This window comes from Canis lupus, chromosome 1, assembly GCF_048164855.1.
Source record: "Canis lupus baileyi chromosome 1, mCanLup2.hap1, whole genome shotgun sequence".
NCBI classification, from domain to species: Eukaryota; Metazoa; Chordata; class Mammalia; order Carnivora; family Canidae; genus Canis; species Canis lupus.
The window spans coordinates 100,076,925-100,104,260 of record NC_132838.1 but is presented as its reverse complement, the minus strand read 5'-3'; the positions used below and the strand labels follow the sequence as shown (position 1 = coordinate 100,104,260).

Here is a 27,336-nt window from a genome sequence, read left to right as displayed (position 1 = left end):
CAAGTTCCTGTCTGGAGTGTCTGGGTGGTGCATGTGCTGAGAGCACAGAGCTCTCTGGGTTCTCAACAGGGTCTGTGGTCAGAAAGATCAAGAGCCACAGATTTAGTGAGAGAGTTTAAGACAAAACAAATCCAACCTAAAACAAAATATGTTAAAATATGCAACAGAAGAACATAATAATGATATTTTTCAGGAGAAACCAGAGGCATTACAAAAGATGTTTTTTCAGATGGTCTGTGAGTTCAGCCTTGAGAATGGGTTGTACTTGAGCACATCTGATGTAACAAAGGTGAGGGATCTTTTTAAACAAGAGGAAAACTTAATGAAATCAAAGGCAGGGAGGGAAGAAAAAGGAAGGGCCAGTTTGACAGAAGCAAAGGGTACGTTTGCAGCAACATCAGAGGATGTGGTTCGGAAGCAGGTCGGCTACAAGGAGAACACTTAAGAGCAGGGGGTGGCAAGTGGCGGCAGGCTCTCAGGGAGCAGAAACCCACAGATGACCCTTGAACAACGTGGGATGCGGATCTACTTAAACACATTGTTCTAAGAGTGGATGGCAAAAGCCACAAGGCATTTGTTTATAACTGCCCAGCCCAGGCTTCAGGGAACCAGAATGAAGGCAACGAATGCAGAGGTCACACCTGCTGCCCGGAGTACTTGGGGAGCCTGCCGAGGCTGTCAGCAGCCCCGGGGCCCTGAGGCCAGGCAGTGTTGAAGGTCCTGTAGTGACAGGGCGGTGGGTCCAGCACCTGCAAGAGGCTAGGCTACAGAACGGGCCCTCAGGGCAGGCACAGCCTTGTGCAGGGAGACCCACATCCCTGGCACCCCTGCTTCCGAGTTCTCTGGGACCTGGACTCTGGGGCTGCATTGGGGGAGCCTGGCACAGGCTCCTCCCTAGCGGGTGCTCCACCCCATATGTGGCCACAGCTGCTGAGCCAAGGCCTCCAGGATGTGAGACACTGCCTTCCCAACAGTCACCCGTTCTCGCTGGGTGCACCAACATGGGGATTATTTTTTCTTTTCTCGTGAAGAAGCTTTTATTCCTAGTTTCCCAAGAGACTTAAACACAGGGGAGCTGAGTTTTATTAACAGACTTTTTAGTACTTGCTGAGATGCTGCCTTTCTCCTTTTGCCTATTTAAGTAGTGAACTGCATCACACATCCCCAAATATGATTCTGTAAACATTCCTACTTCTCTACATCATGCTGCAGTTCTAGCGTACACCATATTCGACTGAGCAATTGTTCTAGGAAGTGCTACGTCTATACTTGTAAGTTAATTGATATTTGTGCACAAATGCTAACTTTTTCAGGCTTATGTATCATTGTTCTGCTAACCTCATACTATATAAAAGCTGGCTTTCTCTATTCTAGGACAGAATAAAAAATGGACATGGTTTTTAAGAAAGATGTGTTTGGGCTTTGGACTTTTGTGTCTTTTTGTGGAGAAAAACTTTTATACATACTTAATGGTTGGGAAAACAGAGTGTTCAGAACTGCTTAAAACACCAAGAAGTTTTTTCAACAAATATATGTATACCACTGAAAATATTACTTCGTGTTTTCTCTTCATGATTTTTTTAATAATACTTTTTGTCTTGTTTACTTTAACAGTATAGCATATAACACATATAAAATATAAAATGTGTTAACCGCTTGTGTTATTGGCAAGGCTTCCAGTCAAGAGTAGGGTGTTTGTAGCTATGTGTGGGGGAGTCAAAAGTCACTGTAGGTGAGGCTGGTGCCTCTGATCCCCCCATGTTGTTCAAGGGCCAACTGCAACTGGGAGATGAGAAACATGGGAAAACACTCAAAGTGAACAAAAATGAAGAGACAGATGTCAGCAGTGTTGTGGACAGAGTCCAAATGGCAGAGGTCACTGCAATAACCAAACTCCATCCTTGAATAGACAGGGATCAATGGGAAATTCCTGATGACCCTAATCTTTTGGTGGTGGTGGTGGGGCTTGCAACTGCAGCCATGGATTCTCTGTTATCAGAAAATGAAAACTGCCCAAAACAGCTTTGTGAGTCTTAAGAAAACTAAGTTACCACATGTATGAGCTTTGCCTTCATGCCTAGATCTAAAAACCCACCTCATCAGTCTCCTTAAAATGAACTGTTTATTGTTACACACAGGTTTTATTCTTAGCACTACCTTAAACTTATAAAACAAACCAAAAATCCCAATAAATTTGGATGATATGTAGACTATAAACAGTAAAAATATACAAACTTAAGTGTTTCCTTTTATAATTTGAGAAAAGTATTAAAATCATTCTGATAGGATTATTAAAACAAGAGAGCAACACAAGCACAGTTTAAACTTTGTTACTACTCAGACTCTGCGTGCAGACAGCAACGCAGTGACCCCCACTGCAGTAGTCAGTGACCCTGACCCAGGTAGGCAGCACCTGCACAGCACGGTCCTAAGCTTACCTGCACAAAGTAGTCAAACAGCGGCCTGTACTTCTTGCCTTTGAGATAGCTACCGGGAAATCTAGAAAAAGGAGAAAGGCAAACTCATAATTAGACTAAAATCCTCAAAGAAATGAAACTGCAGGCACATCAGGTTACAACTGGCTCCTGGTTTATTTGTTTCTTTGTTGTTAATGCTGAAATGTATGAGCTGAACCCACTCAGTAACATCAACTGAACTTGAACAACAGAGCTTACAGGGAATAAAGTCTCACCTTTCAAAGTTAACACACGCATGTACACAAATCAATCTGTATATTCACCTTTCGAGGATCTCGTAGTCTGTCTCCACCTTATAGAGGGCTAGTAATCTGGCTTCCATCAAGATGAGTAACTTTCCTCTGGTGACATCTACAAGAGCAAGGGAAGAAGTGGACTTCAGTGACATTCAGACTGGCTGGGTCTAGACACGCACCAGTACGCTCCTCCTCATGGGGTCCTGTGTTGCTGCACCCGTGTGCTCAGGGCACCAGTGCACACTGCTTGCCAGATGCAAAAATGCCAAAAACAGCACATGCACTTAACTGAACTTCTCTCCATTTTATGGAAACTTATTTTCTCCAACCAAAGGTAATATATGTGAAGGCTTAAAATTTGTAACATTAATAAACAAAAAACTCCTTGAGTAAAAGTCTTAGCTAATCTCTCTTCCCCGCAGGACACTACCATCTGAATGTCGCCCCTCCAGATATTTTTCTAAGTGTACACTACCAGACATCTTAGGTGAATGGCTACTTTAAAAAAAATTATGGGATACAATTCAGTACAGTTTTCATTTTGTCTACACATACTATATTGTGAACATCTTTCCATATGTTAGCACAGATTGCCCTTCCTCATTTTTCTAAATAGCCACCTGGTACTCCATTCTAAGGAAGTACACATCATTTTTAACATATCACCTAATACTAGACACTGAAGTTATTTTCAGATTGTTACTACTGTGAATAACATTGCACGTATATTTGTACCCTTACTAGAGTATTTCTGGAGGATGCTATCCTGGGAACAGAAAAGCTAGAATAAATGTAGACACATTTACAATTTAATAGCAAATGATGACTCACCTTACAAATACAGACTATTTTAAAGTCCTACCTGTAAAGTATGATACACCCAAGGATTTTTTTCCCCAGGTTTTTATTTAAGTAATGTCTACACCCAACTTGGGGCTTGAACTCATGACCCCGAGATCAATAATTGCACGCTCTTCCAACTGAGCCAGCCAGGCGCCTCTGATATAACCAAGGATTTGTTAAAGTCTGTGACATATGCTCAGTTCACTATAAGAAACATCAGTATCTATAGATCACTGTGAAGGCCTTTGCAATTCACTGAAAAGTTACTATGAACAACACTGTCACCCACTAGCACCAGCAACACCAGTGTCTGTCAGCAGAGTCAACATTTTCTGTATAAAACTTAGGACACATGGTCCAGCAAGTAGGCGAGTCGCATGTAGGCAGAGGAAGGACAGTATTGAACTGTCTGCCTGATGGCCCCCCAGGCTATAGGCTCACTAGAGAAGGGCCATATCCCCAGGGATACACCGGGATCTCCCCCTGCCTGGAGAGGCTTTGTGCCCACGGCTGAGAGCACGAGAAGCTAGCTGCTGGTCCTATCAGCATCCAGGCCACTGCTAAGTAATAAAAACACATGGTTTCCAGGCCTGCACCTCCAGGGTTCCTTTCCCCATAAGCTGTTGTAAATCATGTAAATCATGTCACCTATCTTGTATGGTTGTGTCTTTCTGGCTACAATTTTCCCTTCTTTTCCCTGGCTTTTCCTCCTTTCATCAACTATCTAAACCTGAAGGTCTTTTTTCATATAAATCTCTATGGAAAGAGCTTCATCAGGACTTTGGTGAACTCTCTCCAGTTCTGGTACCAGATTTATAGTAACTATGTATTTCAGTCTTAGTCCTCCTTCCTGGCATGGCTCCTAAAACCCTTGTTATTTCCTAAGTGATAACTGCCATTAAGGTGTCCTTTGTCATACGGATGAGGGGACTTTTGAAAAGCCCCCAGTTCACCTAAGGGTGGAGTTTAATCACCAACAGCCAGAGATTTAACGTAATTAAGTCATGAAGTAACATCACTTAGTGAGGGCAACCCACTCCAGCTCCATGGTAGGAAGAAGCTCTTGTGCTCAGGACCCTTCTAGACCTCACCCCATGTACCTCACTGGATGATTCCTGTGTATCCTTTATATCCTTTCACAATAAACCACTACAATGTTTCCCGAGATTTTTTTAATGTTTGTAAACATTTTATTTATTTATTCATGAGAGACACAGAGAGAGAGGCAGAGACACAGCCAGGGGGAGAAGCAGGTTCCCTATGGGGAGCCTGATGCAGGACTCAATCCAAGGACCCCAGGATCACGACTTGAGCCAAAGGCAGGCACTCAACCACTGAGCCACCCAGGTGCCTTTGTTTCCCTGAGTTATGAGCCTGTCTAGCAAATTAATCCAAATCAAGGAGAGATCATGGTAATATTAGAAGCACAGAACTTGCAACTGGCATCTGCAGTGAGGCTGTGGGGGGATGCCATGTAGGCCTGAACCCTTAACCAGTGTGATCTGATGCTATCTCCAGGTAGCTAGTGTCTGAATGACGTTAACTGGTTGGTGGTAATGAAAAAATACACATCAGAGATTCCTAGCAATGATGAGACACCACCTCTATCAATCTCCAGATCCTCATCTGCTAATAGGGGCATGATGTGTAAAAGTATTAAAACCTGGAAATTACAAGGACCATTTATTTATATCTACTATTTTAATTTTTACGTGCATTTCTTTTTCAGGTTATTTTAAAGATTATTCTTCTGTTTAAGTCTAACACTTTTTCAAAAACTTCTATTTTTACTCCAAAAGAAATGTAAGCTTTGATTCTATCCCAAAATAAGTTAAAATGATCTCCTCCATATCCATCATAAACAATCAGGCCCACACTTACCTTTAATCTTCACATACTGCATTTCTGGATTAACACACAGGGCCAGGTTACTAGGCAGAGTCCAAGGAGTGGTTGTCCAGGCCACCAAAGACACATTTTCGTCTTCCTCCAAAGGGAAAGTTATAAACACTGAAGGGTCTTGAACATCCTGAAATAAAATGATATAAGATACTGTTTTACAAAATCCGTAACAGTAAGATACCGAAGAAAAGAACTGATCCTAAAGAATAAATAGATTTCCAGAATAAAAACCAGTTGCCATATTTATAAAAAGAAAATATAAATTCCAAATACTTTTTTTATATTTTTATATATTTTTTATTATTTTTAAATTTATTTCTTTATTCATGAGAGACACAGAAAGAGGCAGAGAGACACAGGTAGAGACACAGGCAGAGGGAGAAGCAGGCTCCATGTAAGAAGCCTAACGCAGGACTTGATCCCGGGACTGCAGGATCACGCCCTGGGCCGAAGGCAGGCACTAAACTGCTGAGCCACCCAAGGATCCCTATTTTTTTTAATATTTTTAAAAAATGTTTTAACAATGACCTTACCTTACCTTAGTCATCACAAGTAAAACACTTTAAGTATATTAAGAGGAATACGGATTACAGGTTTCACTATTATAATGATCTATTTTTATAATAAATCCATAATAGGTTAGGTCAAAAATAATTGTTTTAGAAGACAGAGTTATTCTTTATTCCAAACTATAAAGATGAGTCATTTTAAAACACCATGTACTTAAGTTGCAATATGCCAATATTAATTCAGTTCATTAAGTAAAAAATTGGTTCCACCTCTATGGTAACACGAAAATATCAAGGATTTAAAAATATTTAATAAATAGCTCCAGAGTAGAAAAGCTTATCTTCTGATTCCAACAAACTAACTGCATTCTAAATAAAGTGCCCTGAGAAATATGAGCTCTATAAGCTTCACCTCATTCACATGTGAACTGTCAAACAAACCTGAAGGAAGTGCCGGCCTGCATGCCTCGAGGGCCAGTGTCATGAATCAGACACCATGGCACTGTTCTAAAGCTGCAGATGGAGCATCCAAGCAAAACACATACCCTATGATTCTCTTTTGCTGAAAATGACATTACTAGGACCATTAACAGATTAATAGTCTACAGATTAGATGGTACAACCTACAGATTAGATGGTAATATTTTATCAATGTTGATTCTCTAATTTCAATTATTTAAGAATATGGATTTTAAGAAATATATACTTAAACCTTTACAGGAAAAGGGACATCATATCCTCAACCTGCTCTCCAAGGGCCCTGGGCTCCCACCATGCCCTGGAGAGCGGAGAACACAGACAAGGTGGAAGAGGGTGACTATCATGAAAGGTAAACATTCCTATAAGTCTAAAATTATGTCAGAAGTAAAAACAAAAACAAACCTTCGCTGCAACCAACACAGAATGTAGAATGGCTAGAGACAGGAGGCAGAAAACGCTAAGTGGGGCAAGATTACAGAGTAACCAGATCTGTCTGGCAGGAGCACAGATCAGGACACCCAGCTTGGAGAAGTGCGCTGGTACCTCTGAGAGTGGGAGAAGGCAAACCATGGTGCCTGGGCCAACCCAGATGGTCACCTGTGTTCTCACACCCCAGGAGCTAGGAATGGTTTTGACAAGAGTTGAATACTTGCAACAGAGATCATCCGCCCACAAGGCCTGAAGTACTATCTGGCACTTCACAGTTTGCCCACCCCAATACTAGAGCTCAATGTTAAGTACACACTATGACCCAGTAATTCCACTCCTGGGCATGTAACCCATAGAAGAAATGTGCATGAATGCTCCCCAAAGACAACTTCTAGAATGTTCACAGTAGCACTACTGATAAGATTCCCAAACTGGAAATTACCTAAATGCCCATCAATGGTACTGTGGGTAAATTAAGGGCTAGGCAGTATTAAAATGATGATTTACAAGTACACACAACACAGATGACTTTTCACAAATATAATCTTGAACAAGAGAAGCCAGACACAAAAAAGAATGTAAGGTACAAGTCATTTATATATAGTACAATGTCTAAAAATTTACACAACATAAAAAAAATTTTTTTAAACACAATTGGTTTACCTTGTGGAACAGCTGGAAGTACTCTATCCTGTAAGTCAGTTTACCTCTGCACAGCTTGCTCATCCCAAGAGAATGTACTTGTTTACTTACAGAAGAGTCTGCCCCCTGTGAACTCTAGAAGCTCACAAGCTAGTATGGGGATCTAACGTAGAAATCTAGAAGCCAAAGAACACTTCAGCAGAAGTACACAAGGGTTAAGCTAAAATGTTCTTAGCAACACTGTCTGCCCCCAGTAAGAAAAAGGGCTATACCCTTCAAAACAACTCACACGGTCTATCAAAAGAAGGAAGACAATGGGGACGCCTGGGTGGCTCAGCAGTTGAGCATCTTGCCTTCAGCTCAGGGTGTGATCCTGGAGTCCTGGATTGAGTCCACATCGGTCTCCCTGCATGGAGCCTGCTTCTCCCTCTGCCTGTGTCTCTGCCTGTCTCTCTGTGTCTCTCATGAATAAATAAATAAGGGTCTTAAAGAAAAAAAGAAGACATTGCAATCTATTTGTTCTACAAAACACTACATAGCAGATAAAAATAAACTTTTTTTTAAAAAGATTTATTTATTTATTTATGATAGACATAAAGAGAGAGAGAGAGAGAGAGAGAGAGGCAGAGACACAGGAGGAGGGAGAAGCAGGCTCCATGCTGGGAGCCCGACGTGGGACTCGATCCCGGGACTCCAGGATCGTGCCCCGGGCCAAAGGCAGGCGCTAAACTGCTGAGCCACACAGGGATCCCCGATAAAAATTAACTTAAAGCTACATGTATCAGACAAAGAATCTTTAAAACATACTATTTCCTATGAAAGGCAAGGTACAGAGTGAGTACTATGGATGAGATTAAAGATAGGCCTAAGAATGCTACGCACTGTTTGTGAATATATAGGCAGACAGTAAACGTATAAAAATGAGAATGGAAAGAAATATCAAATTCACAGTGGTTCCTCTCAGGTTGTGAGGAAGGACGTGGGGAAGAGAAAGGTGCTATAAATCTGTAAATTGTGGACTACTCACTTGCACAGAAGCTAGAATAAAAGATCCGTAGCTACACACAACACGGATGGCTGTCACAAACATCATGCTGAGAGAGAAAAGCCAGACACAACAAATGCCATTGTCAACACTGACCTCTCTTAAAGATGCACATGCTGAATGAAGGACACCAACAAACACAAGATGAAGTACAAATCTACAAAACACTGAGGACTACAGAGACATAATTAGCAAAATTCACTGTAGGAAACTCTAGAAGATAAAACCTGTTTCCTAAACAATGATTTGCATGGAAAGAAAAAGGGGGAAAGAGAGGAAGTCGAGACCATAGATGAAAACAGAAAGACATTTGCTTTCATGCATGGACCTTCCTTAGATCCCAATGAAAACGACCTCAGGGCAGCCTGGGTGGCTCAGCGGTTTAGTGCTGCCTTTGGCTCGTGGCCTGGTCCAGGAGACCCAGGATCAAGTCCCACATCGGGCTCCCTGCATGGAGCCTGCTTCTCTCTGCCTGTGTCTCTGCCTCTCTCTCTCTCTCTCTCTCTCTGTGTCTCTCATGAATAAATAAATAAAATCTTTTAAAAAAAGAAAACAACATCAAAGAACCGAAGGAAAAAGGTATTTGAGAGACAACGAAATATAAACACTGATGACATCTAGGAATTAAACCTTTAGAATATTACATATCAAGGATGACTGAGAACTTTTTTTTTATAATGGTAATGTTAAAAAATAAACATTTCTTGTGTTTTAAACAATGTACAAAAAAAACAAATTTCAGACAAATGAGTGTCCTTTAAAAACAATGAGGACCAGCTCAAGTCTGAGGAATGACCTCCTGAATATACACCCATGGTTCAGACTCAACTTATTGCCGTTATGCCTGTGGAGAGAAGATAAAGCAGTGAGTGTGCTTTGGTGATAAGACCCATCTAAACTCTATCAGAGCAGTGATGTGGTGACTCCCTTCATCCGAAAAAAGATCCTAATACTATCAACCAAGAACAAATCAGATTTGCTTCCAAATTCAACAAATGAATAACACGAAATCTCAGACAAGGCATTCTCATCCAAGCCAAGAACTCTTTCAAAAGCAGTGACTGGAGGGAAACAGGGCAGAGGCACAAAGATACAGTGGAAGCAAGCAGAGTCTGTCACATGAGGACACAACACTCCCAATCCCACAGGGGAAAGAATCCCTCACTTTCACTCTGCATACAGCCTCAGCTCAGTGACCAGTACATTAGCAGCACTCCATAAGAATCGTCAACCTGACAGATTCCCCAGGCTAACATTTCTCACTGGGACTAGTTCCTGGGATTACAACCCTTCGACTTCCCTGTGCATAAGTTAACACCCAATGACATCACACGCACCTTGTAGTTCTGGTGAGACTCGAAGTTGGACAGTGGAGTGTTGCACGCGGTGGAGAAAGGCATGACTTTCACGCCTCTATATACAAGGCCTTTGTCATAGAGCTGTTTGAAGACCCACCTAGCAATGAAAGACACCATTTTACAACGATACAACCAAAATCCCATCTCCCCAAACTCATTTATGCCAGTTTGTCTACATTCTATCAGCTAACCATGTCTCTCAACTGGCTACCAGCTGGTAAATTAGGACAGAATCGTATCAAATATTGTGTACATTAAAAGTGGTAATAACTGTACATGGAAAGATGTTCATGACTTGAGTTGTGTGAGAAAAGCAATTGACACCATATTGTACACTGAGGTACTCAATGGGTAAAACTGTACATATCCATATACTTATTACATTTTTTAGAGATGCTGAAAAAGATTTTTACCAATTGTTAACTATGGTTGGGATTTCAGAGTTTTTGCTTTTCTTAATAGTTTTCTGGTGTATTGCTTAAATTTTACTATAATAGATAGTTTTATAAGGCAATTTAAAAAGCATAAACCAATTGGGATTAGGGTATTTCTATAGTTAGTTAAAAACTTTTATTAAACATTAACCATGTTGTTTTATGCTAAATGTACCAAGGTGCTGATATGGCAATGGTAACAGTTATCCTGGGGTTTCCTGTGGGGAATACTCACCAGTCCCAGCTGGATGTCAGGAAGCATTGGTGGGAACCCTTAATTCTGCCTTTATGCATAATTTTTATAATCCAATTCCTATGTGCTTGGTATAATAAATGAATTAAAACGTTCTCATTTGCTAAAATACATTTTTATGGGAAAATGTGCATATTTTTTCATAGTATTGTTTGGCTTTAAATAAAGATTAAAAATGTTTTATATAAAGTTTCCCAAGTTTATAATTTTTTTCATTGAGGCAAAATTAACATGTAGCATCATATTAGATTCAGGCATACAATGTGAGGATTTGATATTAGAACACACTGCAAAGTCATCACCATAGTAAGTTTAGTTACTGTCTACCACCAAGGTCACAGTAACTTTGTTTTATAATGAGAACTTCAAGACTCATGAAGCACTACTATATTACTGACTATAGTCACCATGCTGTATGCTACATCTCCATGGTTTATTTTGTATCTGAAAGTCTGTACTTCTCAACCCCTTCTACCCACTGCCCACAGCCAATCCCTCTTCCCTCTGGCAAACACCATTCTGCTATGTCTGAGTTTTGTTTTTTTAGATTCCACATGTAAGTGAAATCATATGGTATTTGTCTTTGTGACTTAGGTCCCTTAGTGTAATACCTTCACGGTCCACCTATGTTGTCACAAATAGCAAGAATTACTCTTTATTTTATGGCTTGAGGATATTTTATATAGTTTACACACACACATCTTTTTCTTTTTAGAGGGAAAGGATGGGGGGTTGAAAGAGAATCTTAAACAGGCTGTACTCAGTGTGGAGCCTGATGTGGGGCTTGATCTCACAACCCTGAGGTCATGACCTAAGCCAAAATCAAAAGTCAGACCCTTAATTGACTGAGCCACCATAACCTTCTCTCCCATATCTTTTAAAAAATATTTTCTTTTATTTGAGAGAGAGGAGAGACAGAAAACGAACACCCTTGCGAGCAGAGTGTCAGAGGGGGGAAGAGAGAGAGAGTTTCAAGCAGACTCTACCAGAGTCCGACTCAGGGCTCGAGCTCACTGACTCAGATCATGACCTGAGCCATAATCAACAGTTTGACACTTAACTGACTGAGCCACGCAGGCACCCCCTCACCCCACTTCTTTTTTATCTATTTATCCATCAACGCACTCTTAGACATCATTTCCTGGCTACTGTACAGAACACTGTGATGAACATAATGGCACATATACCTTTTTGAATTTGTGTTTTCTTTCTTTTTTTGGAAAAATACCCAGAAGTACAATTACTGACCACGATATTTCTAATTTTTTTGAGGACCCTCCATACTATTTTCCATAGTATCTATACCAATCTGCATTCTCACCCACAGTTCATCATTCCTTTTTCTCCACATCCTCACCAACACTTGTCATTTGTCTTTTCGGATAGAAGCCATTCTGACAAATATAAGGTAATATTTCATTGTGGTTTTGATTTACATATATATATTTTTTGGATTTATATTTTCCTCATGATTAGTGATGTTAAGTATTTTTTCAGGTTTGTTGGCATTTGCATGTCTTCTCTGGAAAAATATATCTTCAGGTCCTCAGCCCATTAACTCAGATTTTCTTGTGCTACTGAGTTTTTTTTTTTTTTTTTAATTTTTATTTATTTATGATAGTCACAGAGAGAGAGGGAGAGAGAGAGAGAGAGAGAGAGAGAGAGAGGCAGAGACACAGGCAGAGGGAGAAGCAGGCTCCATGCACCGGGAGCCCGACGTGGGATTCGATCCCGGGTCTCCAGGATCGCGCCCTGGGCCAAAGGCAGGCGCTAAACCGCTGTGCCACCCAGGGATCCCCTGCTACTGAGTTTTATAAGTTCTTTACGTACTTTGGATATTAATCCTTTACCAAATACAAATTACAAATTTATTTTCTCCCATTCAAGGCGTTGTCATTTCATTTTATTGATGGCTTCTTTTGCTGTATAGAAGCTCTTTCGTTTGATGTAATTTCATTTGGTTTTTGCTTTGACTGCCAGTCTTTTGGAGTCATATCCAAAATGATTGCTAGGATGGATGCATAGTTTACTGCCTAAGGTTTCTTCTACGGTTTCAGGTCTTATATTCAAATCTTTAATCCATCTGAGTTAATTTTATCATTTTAAAAAAAATTTTTTTAAGATTTATTTATTTATGATAGACATAGAAAGAGAGAGAGAGGCAGAGACACAGGAGGGAGAAGCAGGCTCCATGCCAGGAGCCTGGTGCGGGACTCAATCCCGGGACTCCAGGATCGCGCCCTGGGCCAAAGGCAGGCGCTAAACCGCTGAGCCACCCAGGGATCCCCTGAGTTAATTTTATGTATAAGACACTAGTCTAGATTCATTCTTTTGCATGTGGCTGTCCAGCTTTCCCAGCTCCATTTATTAAAGCGATTGTCCATTCTCCATTGTACATTCTTGGCTCTTTTGTCATAGATTAATTAACCATGTAAGCCTGGGTTAATTTCTGGGTTTTCTATTCTGTTCCATTTATATGTCTGATTTTACACCAATAGTGTACTGTTTTGATTACTATAGCTTTGTAAAATAGTTTGAAATAAAAAAGCAGGACACCTTTAGCTTTGTTCTTCTTTCTCAAGATGGCTTTTGCTTTTTGGCGTCTTTGTGGTTCCATAGAAATTTGGGGATTGGGATTTTTTTCTTGGTGGCTCTAAAGGTTTAACAATATGATTTCTATTTTAAAAGAGCCACCTCTTAGTTTCAATGATCTTTTCTACTCTTTTTAGTTTTTATTTCATTTACTTCTGCATTTTTTTTTTTTTAAGATTTTAGTTATTTATGAGAGACAGAGAGAGAGAGAGGCAGAGACACAGGCAGAGGGAGAAGCAGGCTCCATGCAGGGAGCCTGATGCGGGACTTGATCCCAGGACCCCGGGACCAAGCCCCAAGCTGAAGGTAGACGCTCAACCACTGAGCCACCCAGGTGTACCTTCTGCACTTATCTTTATTCTTTCTTTCTTCCTACTAATGTTTGGCGTTCTGTTCTACTTTCCAGTTCTTGTAAGTGTAAAGTTAGATTGAGAGTTTTCTTGTTTGTTAAATAGGCCTGTATCACTACCAGTTTTCCTCTCAGAATTGCTTTTGCTATTTCCCATAGATTAGTTATGTTGTATTTCCATTCTCATTTCTCTCAAAGTGTTTTTTAATTTCTCCTTTTAATTTTCTAATTTCTTCATTGACCCACTGGTTGCTTAGTAACACATTAATCTCCACATATTTGTGGCTTTTCCAGTCTTTTTCTCTTGTAATGGATTTTTTAGTTCTATACCACATGGTCAGAAAACAGGCTTGATGTGATTTTAATATTCTTTTTTTAAAAAGATTTTATTTATTTATTCATGACAGACACAGAGAGAGAGAGAGAGAGGCAGAGACACAGGCAGAGGGAGAAGCAGGCTCCATGCAGAGAGCCCGAAGTGGGACTCGATCCCGGGTCTCCAGGATCACGCCCTGGGCTGAAGGCTGTGCTAAACCGCTGGGCCACCGGGCTGCCCTGATTTTAATATTCTTAAATTTATTAAGACCTGTTTTGTGAGTATCATGTGATCTATCCTGGAAAAGTTTCCATGCGCAATTAAGAATGTGTGTTCTGTTGTTTGTTCTATATATATCTGTTAAGTCCACTTGGTCTGCTGTGTCGTTTAAGTCTAATGTTTCCTTATTGGATTTGTTTGGAAATAATTGGGTTATTAGAGTCCCATACTATTGCTGCATTGTTAATTTCTACCTTTAGGTCTGACAATATTCATACTATATATTTAGATGCTCCTCTTCTGGCTCTATAAACATTTGTCATTGTTAGATCTTCTTGTTAGATTGGTGCTTTTCTCATACGGTGCCATTGTCTCTTATTACACAGTCTTTTTTAAGTCTTTTTCTGGTATGTATAGCTACCCCAACTTTCTTTTGGTTTCCATTTGCATGGAACATCTTTTTTCATCCCTTCACTTTCAGTCTGTTTCCTTACATGTGAGGTGAGGTGAGTCTCTCTCTCTCTTTTTTTAAAGATTATTTATTCATGAGAGAGACAGAGAGAGGCACAGACATAGGTAGAGGGAGAAGCAGACTCCCTGCAGGGAGCCTGATGTGGGACTTGATTCCAGTACCCCGGGATCTTGGCCTGAGCCAAAGGCAGACACTTGACCACTGAGCCACCCAGGCATCCCTGAGGTGAGTTGTAGGCAATATATAGATAGGTCTTATTTTTTTTAATACATTCAGCCACTCTGTTTTTAGATTGATGATTTTAGTCCATTTACATTTAATTACTGATAGGTATGTGCTTACTGTCATTTTGTTGTTTTCCAGCTTTTTGTAGTTCTATTGTTCCTTTCTTCTTGTCTCTCTTCCTTTATGATTGATGACTTTCTTTAGTATTATGCTTAAGATTCTTCTTTGATCTTTTTTGTATTTGCTATAGGTTTTTGCTTTGTGAATACCATGAGGCTCACATGTAATAGCTTATATATGTAGTGGTCTATTTTAAGTTGATAATAACCTCAGTTTGAACGCATTCTAAAACTACATTTTCACTCTTCCCACTGCACATGTTGTATGTTTTTGATGTCACATTTTACATCTTTTTATTTTGTGTATTGCCTAATTATTTATGTTTTACTTTTGTCTTTTAACCTTCACACTAGCCTCATTTAAGCACTCAACAGCCCTAATCCAGAGCATTAATAGTACTTTTTTCTCCCCAGGTGTTTAATCCGAATCCTAGTTTTTAGAGTTTCTCTAATCATGAGAATTCTGGCTGCTCAGTGAATGAGAAGCCCCCTCTCCAAAGTCTCTGGCATGTCAAGTCATAGGGTCAGAGAACTGCCCACCAAGGTATCTAGCTCCTCAAAGGCAAAGGACTTGTGCCAACCATGTACAATAGATCAGATCTTGACTGACAGAAATGTAAGCAGGTAGACAGGAAGGCAGTAAGAGCCACAAGAGCCTACAATGCAGCACCAAGTGCACTGTAACAAACAGCTTTGCAACTCACCTGTCATTATGCATAATTTAATAAAAGTAGAACTTCCTTAAGGCCTGAGGTATGTACTTAGGGCACTCTGAAATCATAATAATAGTGCCCATTTGTCCAGTAAGGATATGTAATGATTCTCATTCTGTTTTAGGATTCTCATTCAGCTATTAGGACTTTGGAATTGCAACACTTGTTTTATAATAGTAAAAAGAGGGGGATCCCTAGGTGGCTGAGTGGTTTAGGCCCTGCCTTTGGCCCAGGGCCTGGTCCTGAAGTCCCGGGATCGGGTCCCGTGTCGGGCTCCCCACATGGAGCCTGCTTCTCCCTCTGCCTGTGTCTCTGCCTCTTTCTCTCTCTGTGTCTCTCATGAATAAATAAATAAAATCTTAAAAAAAAAAAAATAGTAAAAAGAAGTAACGTTCATTCTAAAAGTGCTATGCAAGTGATTACACTATACAACTTATCTCAGTATAAAATTCACGTACACAATCTCTTAGACTTAATTATTTAAAAAACAAAACAGGGTTCCCTGGGTGGCGCAGCGGTTTGGCGCCTGCCTTTGGCCTGGGGTGCGATCCTGGAGACCCGGGATCGAATCCCACATTGGGCTCCCGGTGCATGGAGCCTGCTTCTCCCTCTGCCTATGTCTCTGCCTCTCTCTCTCTCACTGTGTGACTATCATAAATAAATAAATAAAAATTAAAAAACAAAACAAAACAAAAACAAACAGAAAACTACTTCTGAAACTTACTTTCCAAAATTTGGTTCTAATTTGGCAAAAACAAACAAACCTTTAATTGACATCAGGCCATTTACATTCTTTATCAGCTTGGCATGAACAATTGTGTGTTATGATTGAAAAATTCTAATGTATTTGATTACAGGTTGCTGCTTAACCTGTTGGAGCCATTATATACCACAGAATATTATGTGTATCCTATTATCTTAGCAGAATCCAAACTTTACTGAGTTAAAAAAAAAATCTAGAGGCTGAAAGAGATAAACAGTTGGTACACAGAGGGTTCTTAGGATAGTGAAAATACTCTGTATGATGCTAGAATGATGCCTATATGTCATCCACCCAAACTCAAAGAATGCACAACACCCAGAGTGAACCTTAATGCAAACTATGGAGTTTGGGTGGTGGTGATGTGTCAATGCATGTTCACCAATGGCAACAAATGTCCCACTCTGGTGGGGATGTTTGTAGTGGAGGAGGCTGTACATGTATAGGTGCAAGGGAATATGGGAAATCTCTGTACCTTCCTCTCAATTTTGCTGTGAAATTAAAAGTGCTCTAAAAAAATAAAATAAAGCTTTAAAAACAAACAAAAATCAGCCCCAAAATTTTAAATAAATAATTGTGAATCTGAAAGAATGATTCATGCTAGACAATCTCTGTGCTAAGCAATAAACAGAATATTCATTATATTTACACTTCAAGTAAACCTACCAGACAGATTCCATGAATTGTGGATACAGAGTTTTGTAGTCATTGTCAAAGTCAATCCATCGGCCAAGTCTGGTAACAGTGGACTTTAAAAATATGAATATTGGAGTTATTAGAAAATGATAATTGTTACTGTGCATCAGTGTATTTCATTTCTATCATCACCACATACAATGATTTTGGGAAAACAAAATAACCAATGTTTCAATTAAATCTATATTGTAAACAGCATACTACGTAAGATTAAGAAACAGTTTTCTTGGCATTCATTCTACATGCAGATGATGTTACTTACAAATATTAATATTTCTTCATAAAAGTCTACCCAAACTACCATTTGGCAAATAGCATAGGTATAATTGTTGCTGGCAAGAATCATCATGGATGCTAAAATTCATAAAGAAAAGTATAAGAAATAGGATATTTGTAAAGACTTTCCCCATAGCATACTTAATTAGAAAGGAAAAATTACAAACTAACAATGGAGAAACCTAGCATATTAATCTTAGTGAAGAAAATTATTATCACGAATGAGGCAGGCCTCCTGGGAACAGCAGACCAAGAAGGGCATGATGTCACTTCTGAGCATTCTTTTTTTTTTTTTTTTTTTTAAATTTTTATTTATTTATGATAGTCACAGAGAGAGAGAGAGAGAGGCAGAGGGAGAAGCAGGCTCCATGCACCGGGAGCCCGACGTGGGATTCGATCCCGGGTCTCCAGGATCATGCCCTGGGCCAAAGGCAGGCGCCAAACCGCTGCACCACCCAGGGATCCCACTTCTGAGCATTCTTGTCAAAAATGCATACATAGGGCAGCCCAGGTGGCTCAGCGGTTTGGTGCCGCCTTCAGCCCAGCGCCTGATTCTGGAGACCCGGGATCAAGTCCCACGTCAGGCTCCCTGCATGGAGGCTGCTTCTCCCTCTGCCTGTGTCTCTGCCTCTCTCTCTCTCTCTCTCTGTGTCTCTCATGAATAAATAAATAAGTCTTTAAAAGAAAAAAATGCATACATAACCTAACATAATCATGAGAAGACATCTGACTTTGGGGGACTTGCTACAAAATAACTGGTCTGTACTCTTTAAAGTGACAAGGTCAGGTGCCTGGTTGGTTCAGTGGGAAGAGCATGTGATCCTTGATCTTGGGAGTTGTGAGCTCGAACCTCATGTTGGGTGTAGAGATTAAGTAAGTAAATAACACTTAAAAAAATAATAAAAAGACACAAAAGTGACAAGGACTGAGGGAATCCTTCAGATTGAAGTAAAATAAAGAGGAATAACAACTACATGCAACGTGTGTTCTTAGACCAGGATCTGGATCAGAAATTATTTTGGAACAAGGGGGTTAAATCTGAAGAAGGTCTATTACATTGTATCTGTTAATTTCTTGCTTTTGAAAATTATGATTATTGAAGGTGTTAGAATTTGGGACGTAAGAGAGGAGTATAGAGGAATTCTGTTTCTGAAATTTTCTAATAAGTCTGAATTATTTCAAAATGAAAAGTTAAAAAAATTTTTTTAAGGGACGCCTGGGTGGCTTAGTGGTTGAGCATCTGTGTTTGGCTCAGGGCGTGATCCTGGGTCTGGGGATTGAGTCCCACATCAGGCTCCTTATGATAAGCCTGCTTCTCCCTCTGTCTATGTCTCTGCCTCTCTCTCTGTGTCTCTCATGAATAAATGAATCTTAAAAAAAAAATTTTCTTTAAGAAAAAAAAAAAAGCCACATGCATATTACATTCATTAGATTTTTTTCCCCCTGACAACCAGGCAAGAAAGTCTGACTGAACAAAGTTAGGTTAAAAAATGTTACTTTTAATAAAAAAATTTAAAAATTAAAGTTAGGGAGAGAATTGAGGAGTTCTGATTTTCAGGTTGATGAAATCAGATTTTATTTATCAAGGAAGAGAAGCTACTCAAAATTCTGAGCAGAGAAGACCATGATGAGCAGGCTCACGGGGGAGAGAACCTGGCAGGCTGAGTGCAAAAAACCAGAACACGAGCCCCATCGGAAGATGGTTAAATGCAGGAAGGCAGGTAGGAGGCCAGGGATTAGGCTGGAGGAATGCAATGACCAGATAAGACCCTGAAGAAGAAAGACTTGATAGGATATGGCACTTGATTTGATCGTGAGGATAATATGTGCAGCCTAGGAGACTACTACTGTCGGCAGAACAGGGAAATCTGAATAACAACAAATTTGAGAAGACAAAGTGGTAAGAGAGTGAGAGTCAGACATGTTTTTAAGATCTACAGACACACTAGCTGGAGAACCAGGGAGGAAAGGGGTCCCCTGCTCCTCTACCCTTTAGAACAAGAGAGGCTGGAGCTCTGTCAGCCATTCACAGGACTTATGAACAGCAGCAGGTAGGATGAGAGTCAAATTAATAGTACACTGAAGCCAAACTGGAATTGTTTTTAACACCTGAATTTTTTTACTGTGACATTCAAGTTAATTTACTTTCTAGGACAGCCTGATTCCTGTCATACACAGTGAGTAGGTGGAGACTAAACACTGAAGAAAGTCGAGCATATAGAAACCAGAAGAGAGGGTGCAGTTTAACCTAACAGCTTAATAGGGTTGGAGGTGGAAGCAAAAATACTTCTTTAAAGAGGATGGTCAATCCTCTTATGTCACAACCTCATACAAACAGCCATACTTTTGGACATATCTCATAAAAAGCACCAAAGGAGTGCAAACCTTTTCAATTCCCATTTAAAAATTAAAGTTTTCGTTCATCTTACTGAAAATAACCCAACATACCTTCCACTCAGTAGAATATCTCATCACAATTGCTCGGCACTGATTGTTATACTCTACAATCCCCATTTTGGCTACATCTTCTGGTCCTCTGATTCCCAGTGTCTTATCAATTTCATATTCCTGAAAATTTGCAATAAGATTGTTAATATCCCTGCCCTATAAAATAAATGCAATTCAGCAACTCTAGAAAATAACACAGATTTTAAAAAATTCGGTCTAAAAAAATCTATAGAGAAAGCAAACTATAAATAGTATTGTAGAAACAAAGTACATTATAGAAAAAATTCACCATACTTTAATATACTATATGATAAAATCCAATGGTTATTAAAAAATCAGATTATTATAAGGCTGGTGACCCAAACATACCACAGGTAAGCCATGACAATCCCATCCAAATCTTCTGTCAACGTGAAACCCACTCTGGTGAGCATATCTGGTAACTATATCTTTAATTGTCCCTGCAAGTATATGTCCATAGTGAGGCAGTCCAGTTGCAAAAGGAGGCCCATCATAGAATGTAAATCTAAGAGAGATAATAAAAATGTGTTAAATTAATTTAAAACAGCAAAAATTTAGGACATTTTTCTATAGACAGCTCCTATCACAGTCTTCAGGGAGAAGAAAAGCAGCAAGACCAGAAAATTCACAGACGTGAATGGTTAGTTATTTACTGAAAGGTTCTGCCTTCAAAAAAGCTAGTTATGGTGGAGCTGGGATGACTTCCAATCAGGCTACCCACACTTTGTTTATGAGTTACATGACATAAAGGGGGTTATTCATCCCGATCCTGAGTTACCTCATCAGTAAAACAGGAACAAGCACCTATCTCATAGTTTTTGAACACAGAGACATATGAAGAAAACAATAAAGAAATGACTGGTTTTTAAGTGAATGGAGACTACAAAGGCAGGATGTACTCCAACAGGAAGCTAAGACCAGTCTAGTGCTTAAATGAGGGTGGTAACAATGAGAAAAGAGTGATTAAAAAAAAAACCTCTATTTAGACCTAAGAGAGCAGCATCTACTCTCATTTAAAACTTATCCACTGGGGATCCCTGGGTGGCTCAGCGATTTAGCACCTGCCTTTGGTTCAGGGCATGATCCTGGAGTCCCAGGATCGTGTCCCATGTCAGGCTCCCTGCATGGAGCCTCCTTCTCCCTCCTCCTGTGTCTCTGCCTCTCTCTCTCATAAATAAATAAATAAATCTTTAAAAAATAAAATAAATAAATAAAAAAATTAGAAACTCATCCATTCAACACATAACTACTGCTGCAAGTACCTGCTACATAGAGAGCTAGGTGACTGGGAGCACAAGGAAGGATAACGTTTCTGCCTTCATGAACTCAGTCTAAGAAATGACTGTTTTTAAGGATTCTACCATTACGAAAGAAATTCACATACTTTGGCTTATGTTTAGATTGCGTTAAGCATTCTTGAAAACAATTAAATTCGGACCAGAACTGCAAGATTTTCTCTTCTTCAGCAGGAAAATTGATGTTTTCTGGAACTTGCTGAACCATTTTGTTGTTGCTGCAAGAGAAAATCAAGTGTATTACTTTCAACAGAGAAGTCTAGGAATAGCAGAGGGGTATATGTTAAAATGAGGGTTGGTATTACTATCCATGACACTACAGGATACTGTAAAATAAACATTATAGCTTTTTTGAAATACAGTACACAAACCAATTCTGTGGGTGCAACCATGAGCATGCTTTAATTCCAGAACATCTTCACCAATGCCCTGCCTGCTCTACTCCAAAAGCCCGGATATGTTTGTTAGTAGTCATTCCCTACTCCCTTCTTGCCCAGCTCCCTGGCAACCATTAATCTGCTTTCTGCTCTGAGTTTTCCTATTCAGGACATTTCATATAAATGGAATCATGTGTCTAGCTTCTCAGAATTGTGTTTTCAAAGTTCATCTATGTTGTAACATGTCTTCATACTTCATTACTTTTTATGGCTGAATAAGTATTTCATTGTACGCATATGCTGCAGTGTTTATCCATTCATCAGTTCGTGGACATTAGAAATGTTTCCACTTTCCGGCTACAATGAACATGCCTGCTATTAACATTCAGCTGTAAGTTTTTGTGTGGACATGTTTTCAGTTCTCTTGGGTATATACCCAGGAGTGGAATCGCTGGATCATATGGTAACTGTTTAACTTTTGAGAAACTACCAAAAAAATGGGGATCCCTGGGTGGCTCAGTGGTTTAGTGCCTGCCTTTGGCCCGGACGTGATCTTGGAGTTCAGGATTGACTCCCACATCAGGCTCCCTGCATGGAGCTTACTTCTCCCTCTGGCTGTGTCTCTGCCTCTCTCCCTCCCTCTCTCTCTCTCATGAATAAATAAATTAAAATCTAAAAAAAAAAAAAAAAGAGAGAGAGAGAGAAACTACCAAAAAATGTTTTCTAAAGCTGCTGCTCATATTACTTTCTTCCAGCAGTGAATACATATTTCAGTTTTCAGACTCCTGGGTGGCTCAGTGGTTGAGTGTCTGCCTTCGGCTCAGGGCGTGATTCCGGGGTCCTGGGATTGAGTCCCTCATCGGGCTCCCTGCATGGAGCCTGTTTCTCCCTCTGCCTGTGTCTCTGCCTGTCTCGCTGTGTCTCTAATGAATAAATAAAATCTTAAAAAAAAAAAAAAGTATTTCATTTTTTCTACATCCTCACTCCTGACTATCCATTTTTGGATTATAGGAAATTCTAGTGGGTATGAAGTGGTATCTCGTTATGATTTTGATTTATATTTCCTTAATAATTAGTGATGTTGACCACATTTTCATATGCTTATTGGCAATATTTGTATCTTACTTGGAGACATTACCATTTGTCCTTTGTCCAATGTTTAAACTGGGTTCATACTTCAATGTCTAAGTATAATATTATAATATAATATTAAGTTCTTTTGTTTTATTTTTTAAAGATTTTTTATTTATTTACGACAGAGAGAGAGAGAGAGAGAGAGAGAGGCAGAGACACAGACAGAGGGAGAAGCAGGCTGCGTGCCGGAAGCCCGACGTGGGACTCAATCCCTGGTCTCCAGGATCACGCCCTGGGCCAAAAAACAGTGCTAAACCACTGGGCCACCAGGGCTGCCCTGGGTTGTCTTTAAATTGTTGAGTTCTAAGAGTTCTTCATATATTCTAGACGAAAGTCCCTAATTGTTACAGAATTTGCATAAAACTTTCTCCCTTTCTATGGGTTGTCTTTTTTTTTTTTTTTTTTTTTTTTTTAAAGATTTTATTGGGCAGCCCTGGTGGCTCAGCGGTTTAGTGCCACCTTCAGCCCGGGGCCTGATCCTGGAGACCTGGGATCGAGTCCCGCTTCAGACTCCCTGCATGGAGTCTGCTTCTCCCTCTGCCTCTCTCTCCTCTCTGTGTATTCTCATGAACAAATAAATAAAATCTTAAAAAAAATAAAGATTTTATTTATTCACTTGAGAGAGCGTAAGCAGGGGGAGGGGCAGAGAAAGAGGAGCAGCAGTCTCCCAGCAGAGCAGGGAGCTCACCATGGGGCTTGATCCCAGGACCCTAAGATAACAACCTGAGCTAAAGGCAGACGCTGAACCAAATGAGCCACCCAGGTGCCCCAGTACTTTCTGATTATTGTAAAACTTGTTTTAAAATCATATTCTCCACTTATTTCTTAAGTATAATATAACATTAAAAAATTGTAGATAATATACTTCTAAGAAGAAACAAAAAAATCTTGTAAGTTCTATGTAAGCACACTAAAAATTCATTAATAACCTGAAAAAGTAAATCTCATTGTAGGTAAGAATTCTTACCCACACTCACAGGACAGAAAACACTTCTGTTGAGATAACGTCATTTCTTTTAGGAGAACAAGTAAAATCTAAAAAAAATTTAAAGCTAAAAAGATGAAGACTTCTATAGGCAAGTAATTGCCAGCTCATTCCAATTTTCTCTTTTATCCCTTTTATTGCTTACTCATGCTTTTTACAAAAGACAAGCTGTATACATTCTGGATTTAGTCCCAGTGAGAGAAGTCTTATAGTGGCTTTTTAGAGTCTTAATAACCATTGCAGAAACACTTTATCAATCTGGGGCTTAATTTTATAGTGAGCATCCTACAGCCCATTCCTCCTCAAAGCCTATTTATTCTTACATAATAATTCTAATAAGGTTGGTGACCAGGTTTCTAAGCCAACATCAGATTAAAAGGGGACAAGACTGTAATAAGAAAATAACAGAGAAACTAGAGAATCTTAAAAACTCAAGAACTTTAACAGTCCAGGAACAAAGGGACCTATATACTTAAATTCTGAAAACATCAAAACCTAAGCACAGTAACTGATCCACGCCATCCAAAAAAAACCTTTTAAATATATAAAATTTTTAATTTTTAAGCTTTTTTTTTTTTTTTAAACCAGCAGTGTCTCTCCTTTTCCTTCATTTATTTTTGAGATGTGACGCTGTCTTTTGGTTTATATTAGGAAAGAAAAATAAGAAAAGAACATGGGGGCCATTTAATGAATCCAGGCATCCATTTCTGACTAAGTGTGTCATTAACTGGTATTAAATAGGAGTTGAACGGCATTTTGGATCTTCAGATCTTGTTACAATGTCTGGCCTTTCATGGATGGAAAGGGTACTAGTCTGTGCACTTAATGATTTATGAGGGGTCCACCTGAAACTGAAGGAGCTTCATCTGAAGATTAACATCTTTGGGAACCAACACATTTCTGTCACTTCTCACTCGTCAAGGCCAGTTCTATGGGTACTGACTGCAGCAGAATCACCAGAACCACCTTGGACTGAGAAGTAAGAAGCTGCATTTTAACAAGATTCTAGAGGGTTAGCATGCACATTAAAGTTTGTAAGTCATACTCTTGAACTGTTCTGTTATTCAGGATAACGTACCTGAAATTAATTAATTAGTTTTTGAGAAAATGAGATTTAAGCTTTGGGTGAAGATGGCTCATAAATTTTACAAACTTTCTAGGGAGCTTCTATTCCCCAAAGTATTTTTTTTTAAGTTTTATTTATTTATTCATGAGAGACACACAGAGAAGAGAGGCAGACTCCATGCAGAGAGCCCGATATGGGACTCAATCCCAGGACCCCAGGATCACACGCCAGGCCGAAGACAGGCACTCAACTGCTGAACCACCCAGGCATCCCTATTCCCCAAAGTATTAAGGACCACTGCATTATTATGCCAAACACAAACTCAACATAATGGCACAGAGGACCATGTATCAGTGACCGGGCTATGGCGGCTGCTGAGGAGAAACAGCCCCCATGCATAAATCACAGGATTGCTCTGGCCCTTCACATCCACTGGAGAGCTGTACCTGCAAACAGCATCCAGTATCCACAGGGCATGGGGTGTGGGGAGCAGGAGGGAGATTAGTAACCAGGCTGTGCTAAGGGTAGCAGTCTCCTCTTACCACAATCCTCACCCGCCAATCTTCTGTATTCCAGACTCTCCCAGATCTCCCTAGTGTCAACCTTCTACTTAGAAATTTCTAGATACCCTCCTTGATTTTTACTTGTGTTTACGTCAATAGATCTTAAAAATGCATACAAAAATATCTTTAAAATAAATATCCATGGGGTGCCTTGGGTGGCTCAGTCAGTTAAGCACCTGACTCTTGATTTCAGCTCAGGTAATGATCTCAGGGTCTGAGATCATGCCCTTCAGCGGGCTCCATGCTGGGCATGGAGCCTCCATAAGATTCTCTCTCTCCCTCTCCCTGTTTCTCCCCTGCGCTCTCATCTTCTAAAAACATAACAAAATACAATACAAATTTAAGCTCCTCCTTGCCACAATTGCTTCCGTGTGCACTAGCAGTTCCACTATTCCTTCCCATTATCTGAAATCTGAGTCCCCCTAATAGTACCAGATAATTTCCACATCCAATTGATCACCAAGGTCATGTCAATCTGACCTTTAATTCTATTTCTGTTCTCTCTACTGCCCAGGTCTTCATAATATGTCACATTAAGTCAAACTGAACCCCAGAGGCAGGTCTATCTCTAGCCTTTTCTCAGTGTAGTCATATCCTTTTAACATATACCCTGCAGATATACTTACACAAATGTATAAAATATGCACAAAGATGTTAACTGAAGCATTGTTCCTACAAATAAATATGTGAAAACAACTTAAATATCCATGAATAAGTAAAAGAAGAGACTTAAAACATAAATATGTAAATAACACCCATGTTTAAGTAATTTTGTATTTGAATTTAGAAGGCTACACCTACCAAACTACTATGGGAGTGGAGTACGGCATCAAAAAACGGGTCTTTACTTATTACCTCATACCACTCTTCTTCTTCTTCTTCTTTTTTGATATATATTCGCTTTATTACAAAACTTTTAAAATAAAGAGAAAAGTAAATACGGTATACCTGACATACCACCTTCCTAATGGAGCTCTGAAAGTATCATTTTCGTATTAAAAAAAACTCAGTCACTCCTCTCTCCCCAAAAATATTATGCACAGACTTTTCCTCCTGACTTTTCCTCTTACAAAACTCCAGCTCCAGGTACATCTGTCTCGGACGCGGCTGGGAAACAAAACCCCTTTCCTGATCTGCTCTCCTGCATCTGGACCTCTCTCCACGCACTCCAGCGCCACCTTGCTGAAATGTCGCTGAAAGGATGCTCGCTCCTCCTCAGAATAGCCCTCCCTGAGTCTGTTTCTCTTACACACTGTGGTCTGCTCCACACTCTCCAGGATCTCCAGCTGCAAGCCCGGTGCCCGCAGAAGCGCCTGCAGAAGCACGTGTACCGTCAGGGTTCAGTGTTTGTCTGAAGGAATCGCTGGGCCAGCGCCCTTATTTCCATCAGTGATACTGACTCTTGATTTCAGTTCACGTCATGATCTCGAGGTGGTGAGGTCAGGCTCCCCGCTTATGCGGAGCCGGCTTTAGACTCTCTTCATCTCCACCCCCGCGTCCCTTCCCCGGTCGTTGGGGCTCTCTCAAATAAATAAATCTTAAAAAACAAAATCAAATTCCAAAGCCAATGCTGGAAGGGTTGTGCCGGGAGGAGCCCGTGAAGTAGACTAGACTGAAAAGGGAGGAGTACCACCACGCGTTCCCGCAAGCCACTTCGCCCGGCCTCCCAACGTAGCAAACTACCACATCGGATTCTCGCAGCCAGCCGGCCCCCCCCGGCAGGCGCGGCGGGGCGGCGGTGCTGAAGGGGCCCGCGGGCAGGGCAGGGGGAGTGACCTGGGGCGACCCCGCGGGCAGGGCACGGGGTTGGAGTACGTGGGGCGACGCCGCGGAGAGGGCCGGGTGACCTGGGGGCGTCCCCGCGGGCAGGGGTACCGAAGAGGACCGCGCGCAGGGCGTAGGTACCTGAAGGGCCCGGGTGCGGGCGCGCCAAGAAAGAACCGCGTGCACGCCGCGTCGGGCGTCCGGAGGTGATGCAACGCTCTGACAGCGCCCGGCAGGGAGGAGAGGCTGGTCTGCGCCGGCCAACCAGCGTGCGCCGCCCGCCACCCATCAACAAGCCGAATGCCGATTGGTTGTACGGGCCCCGGCCACGCCCACCC

At 40.5% G+C, this 27,336-nt stretch overlaps 1 protein-coding gene and 1 non-coding gene across 4 annotated transcripts in view; both read right to left on the bottom strand.

Moving 5' to 3' along the window:
- Positions 1-27,272, bottom strand: part of IARS1 (isoleucyl-tRNA synthetase 1) — a 68,986-nt gene extending 41,714 nt beyond the window's left edge. For 2 of the 3 annotated variants that reach the window (XM_072842460.1, XM_072842481.1), the window contains exons 1-9: positions 27,140-27,272; positions 21,199-21,327; positions 20,163-20,319; positions 19,794-19,913; positions 17,040-17,122; positions 9,901-10,018; positions 5,438-5,585; positions 2,741-2,828; positions 2,439-2,499 (exon numbers count right to left, since the gene is read on the bottom strand). In XM_072842460.1, coding sequence (XP_072698561.1) covers positions 2,439-2,499; positions 2,741-2,828; positions 5,438-5,585; positions 9,901-10,018; positions 17,040-17,122; positions 19,794-19,913; positions 20,163-20,319; positions 21,199-21,317 — 894 coding nt within the window. In that variant the 5' untranslated portion in view covers positions 21,318-21,327; positions 27,140-27,272. Of the gene's footprint in view, positions 1-2,438; positions 2,500-2,740; positions 2,829-5,437; positions 5,586-9,900; positions 10,019-17,039; positions 17,123-19,793; positions 19,914-20,162; positions 20,320-21,198; positions 21,328-26,483; positions 26,675-27,139 lie in introns of those variants that run through there. The other variant, XM_072842471.1, reaches the window with a different exon arrangement.
- On the bottom strand, positions 25,015-25,146 carry LOC140609040 (small nucleolar RNA SNORA84). The gene has a single exon (XR_012011040.1). It is a non-coding gene; the product is annotated as a small nucleolar RNA SNORA84 (small nucleolar RNA).
- Positions 27,273-27,336: the final 64 nt, after the last annotated feature.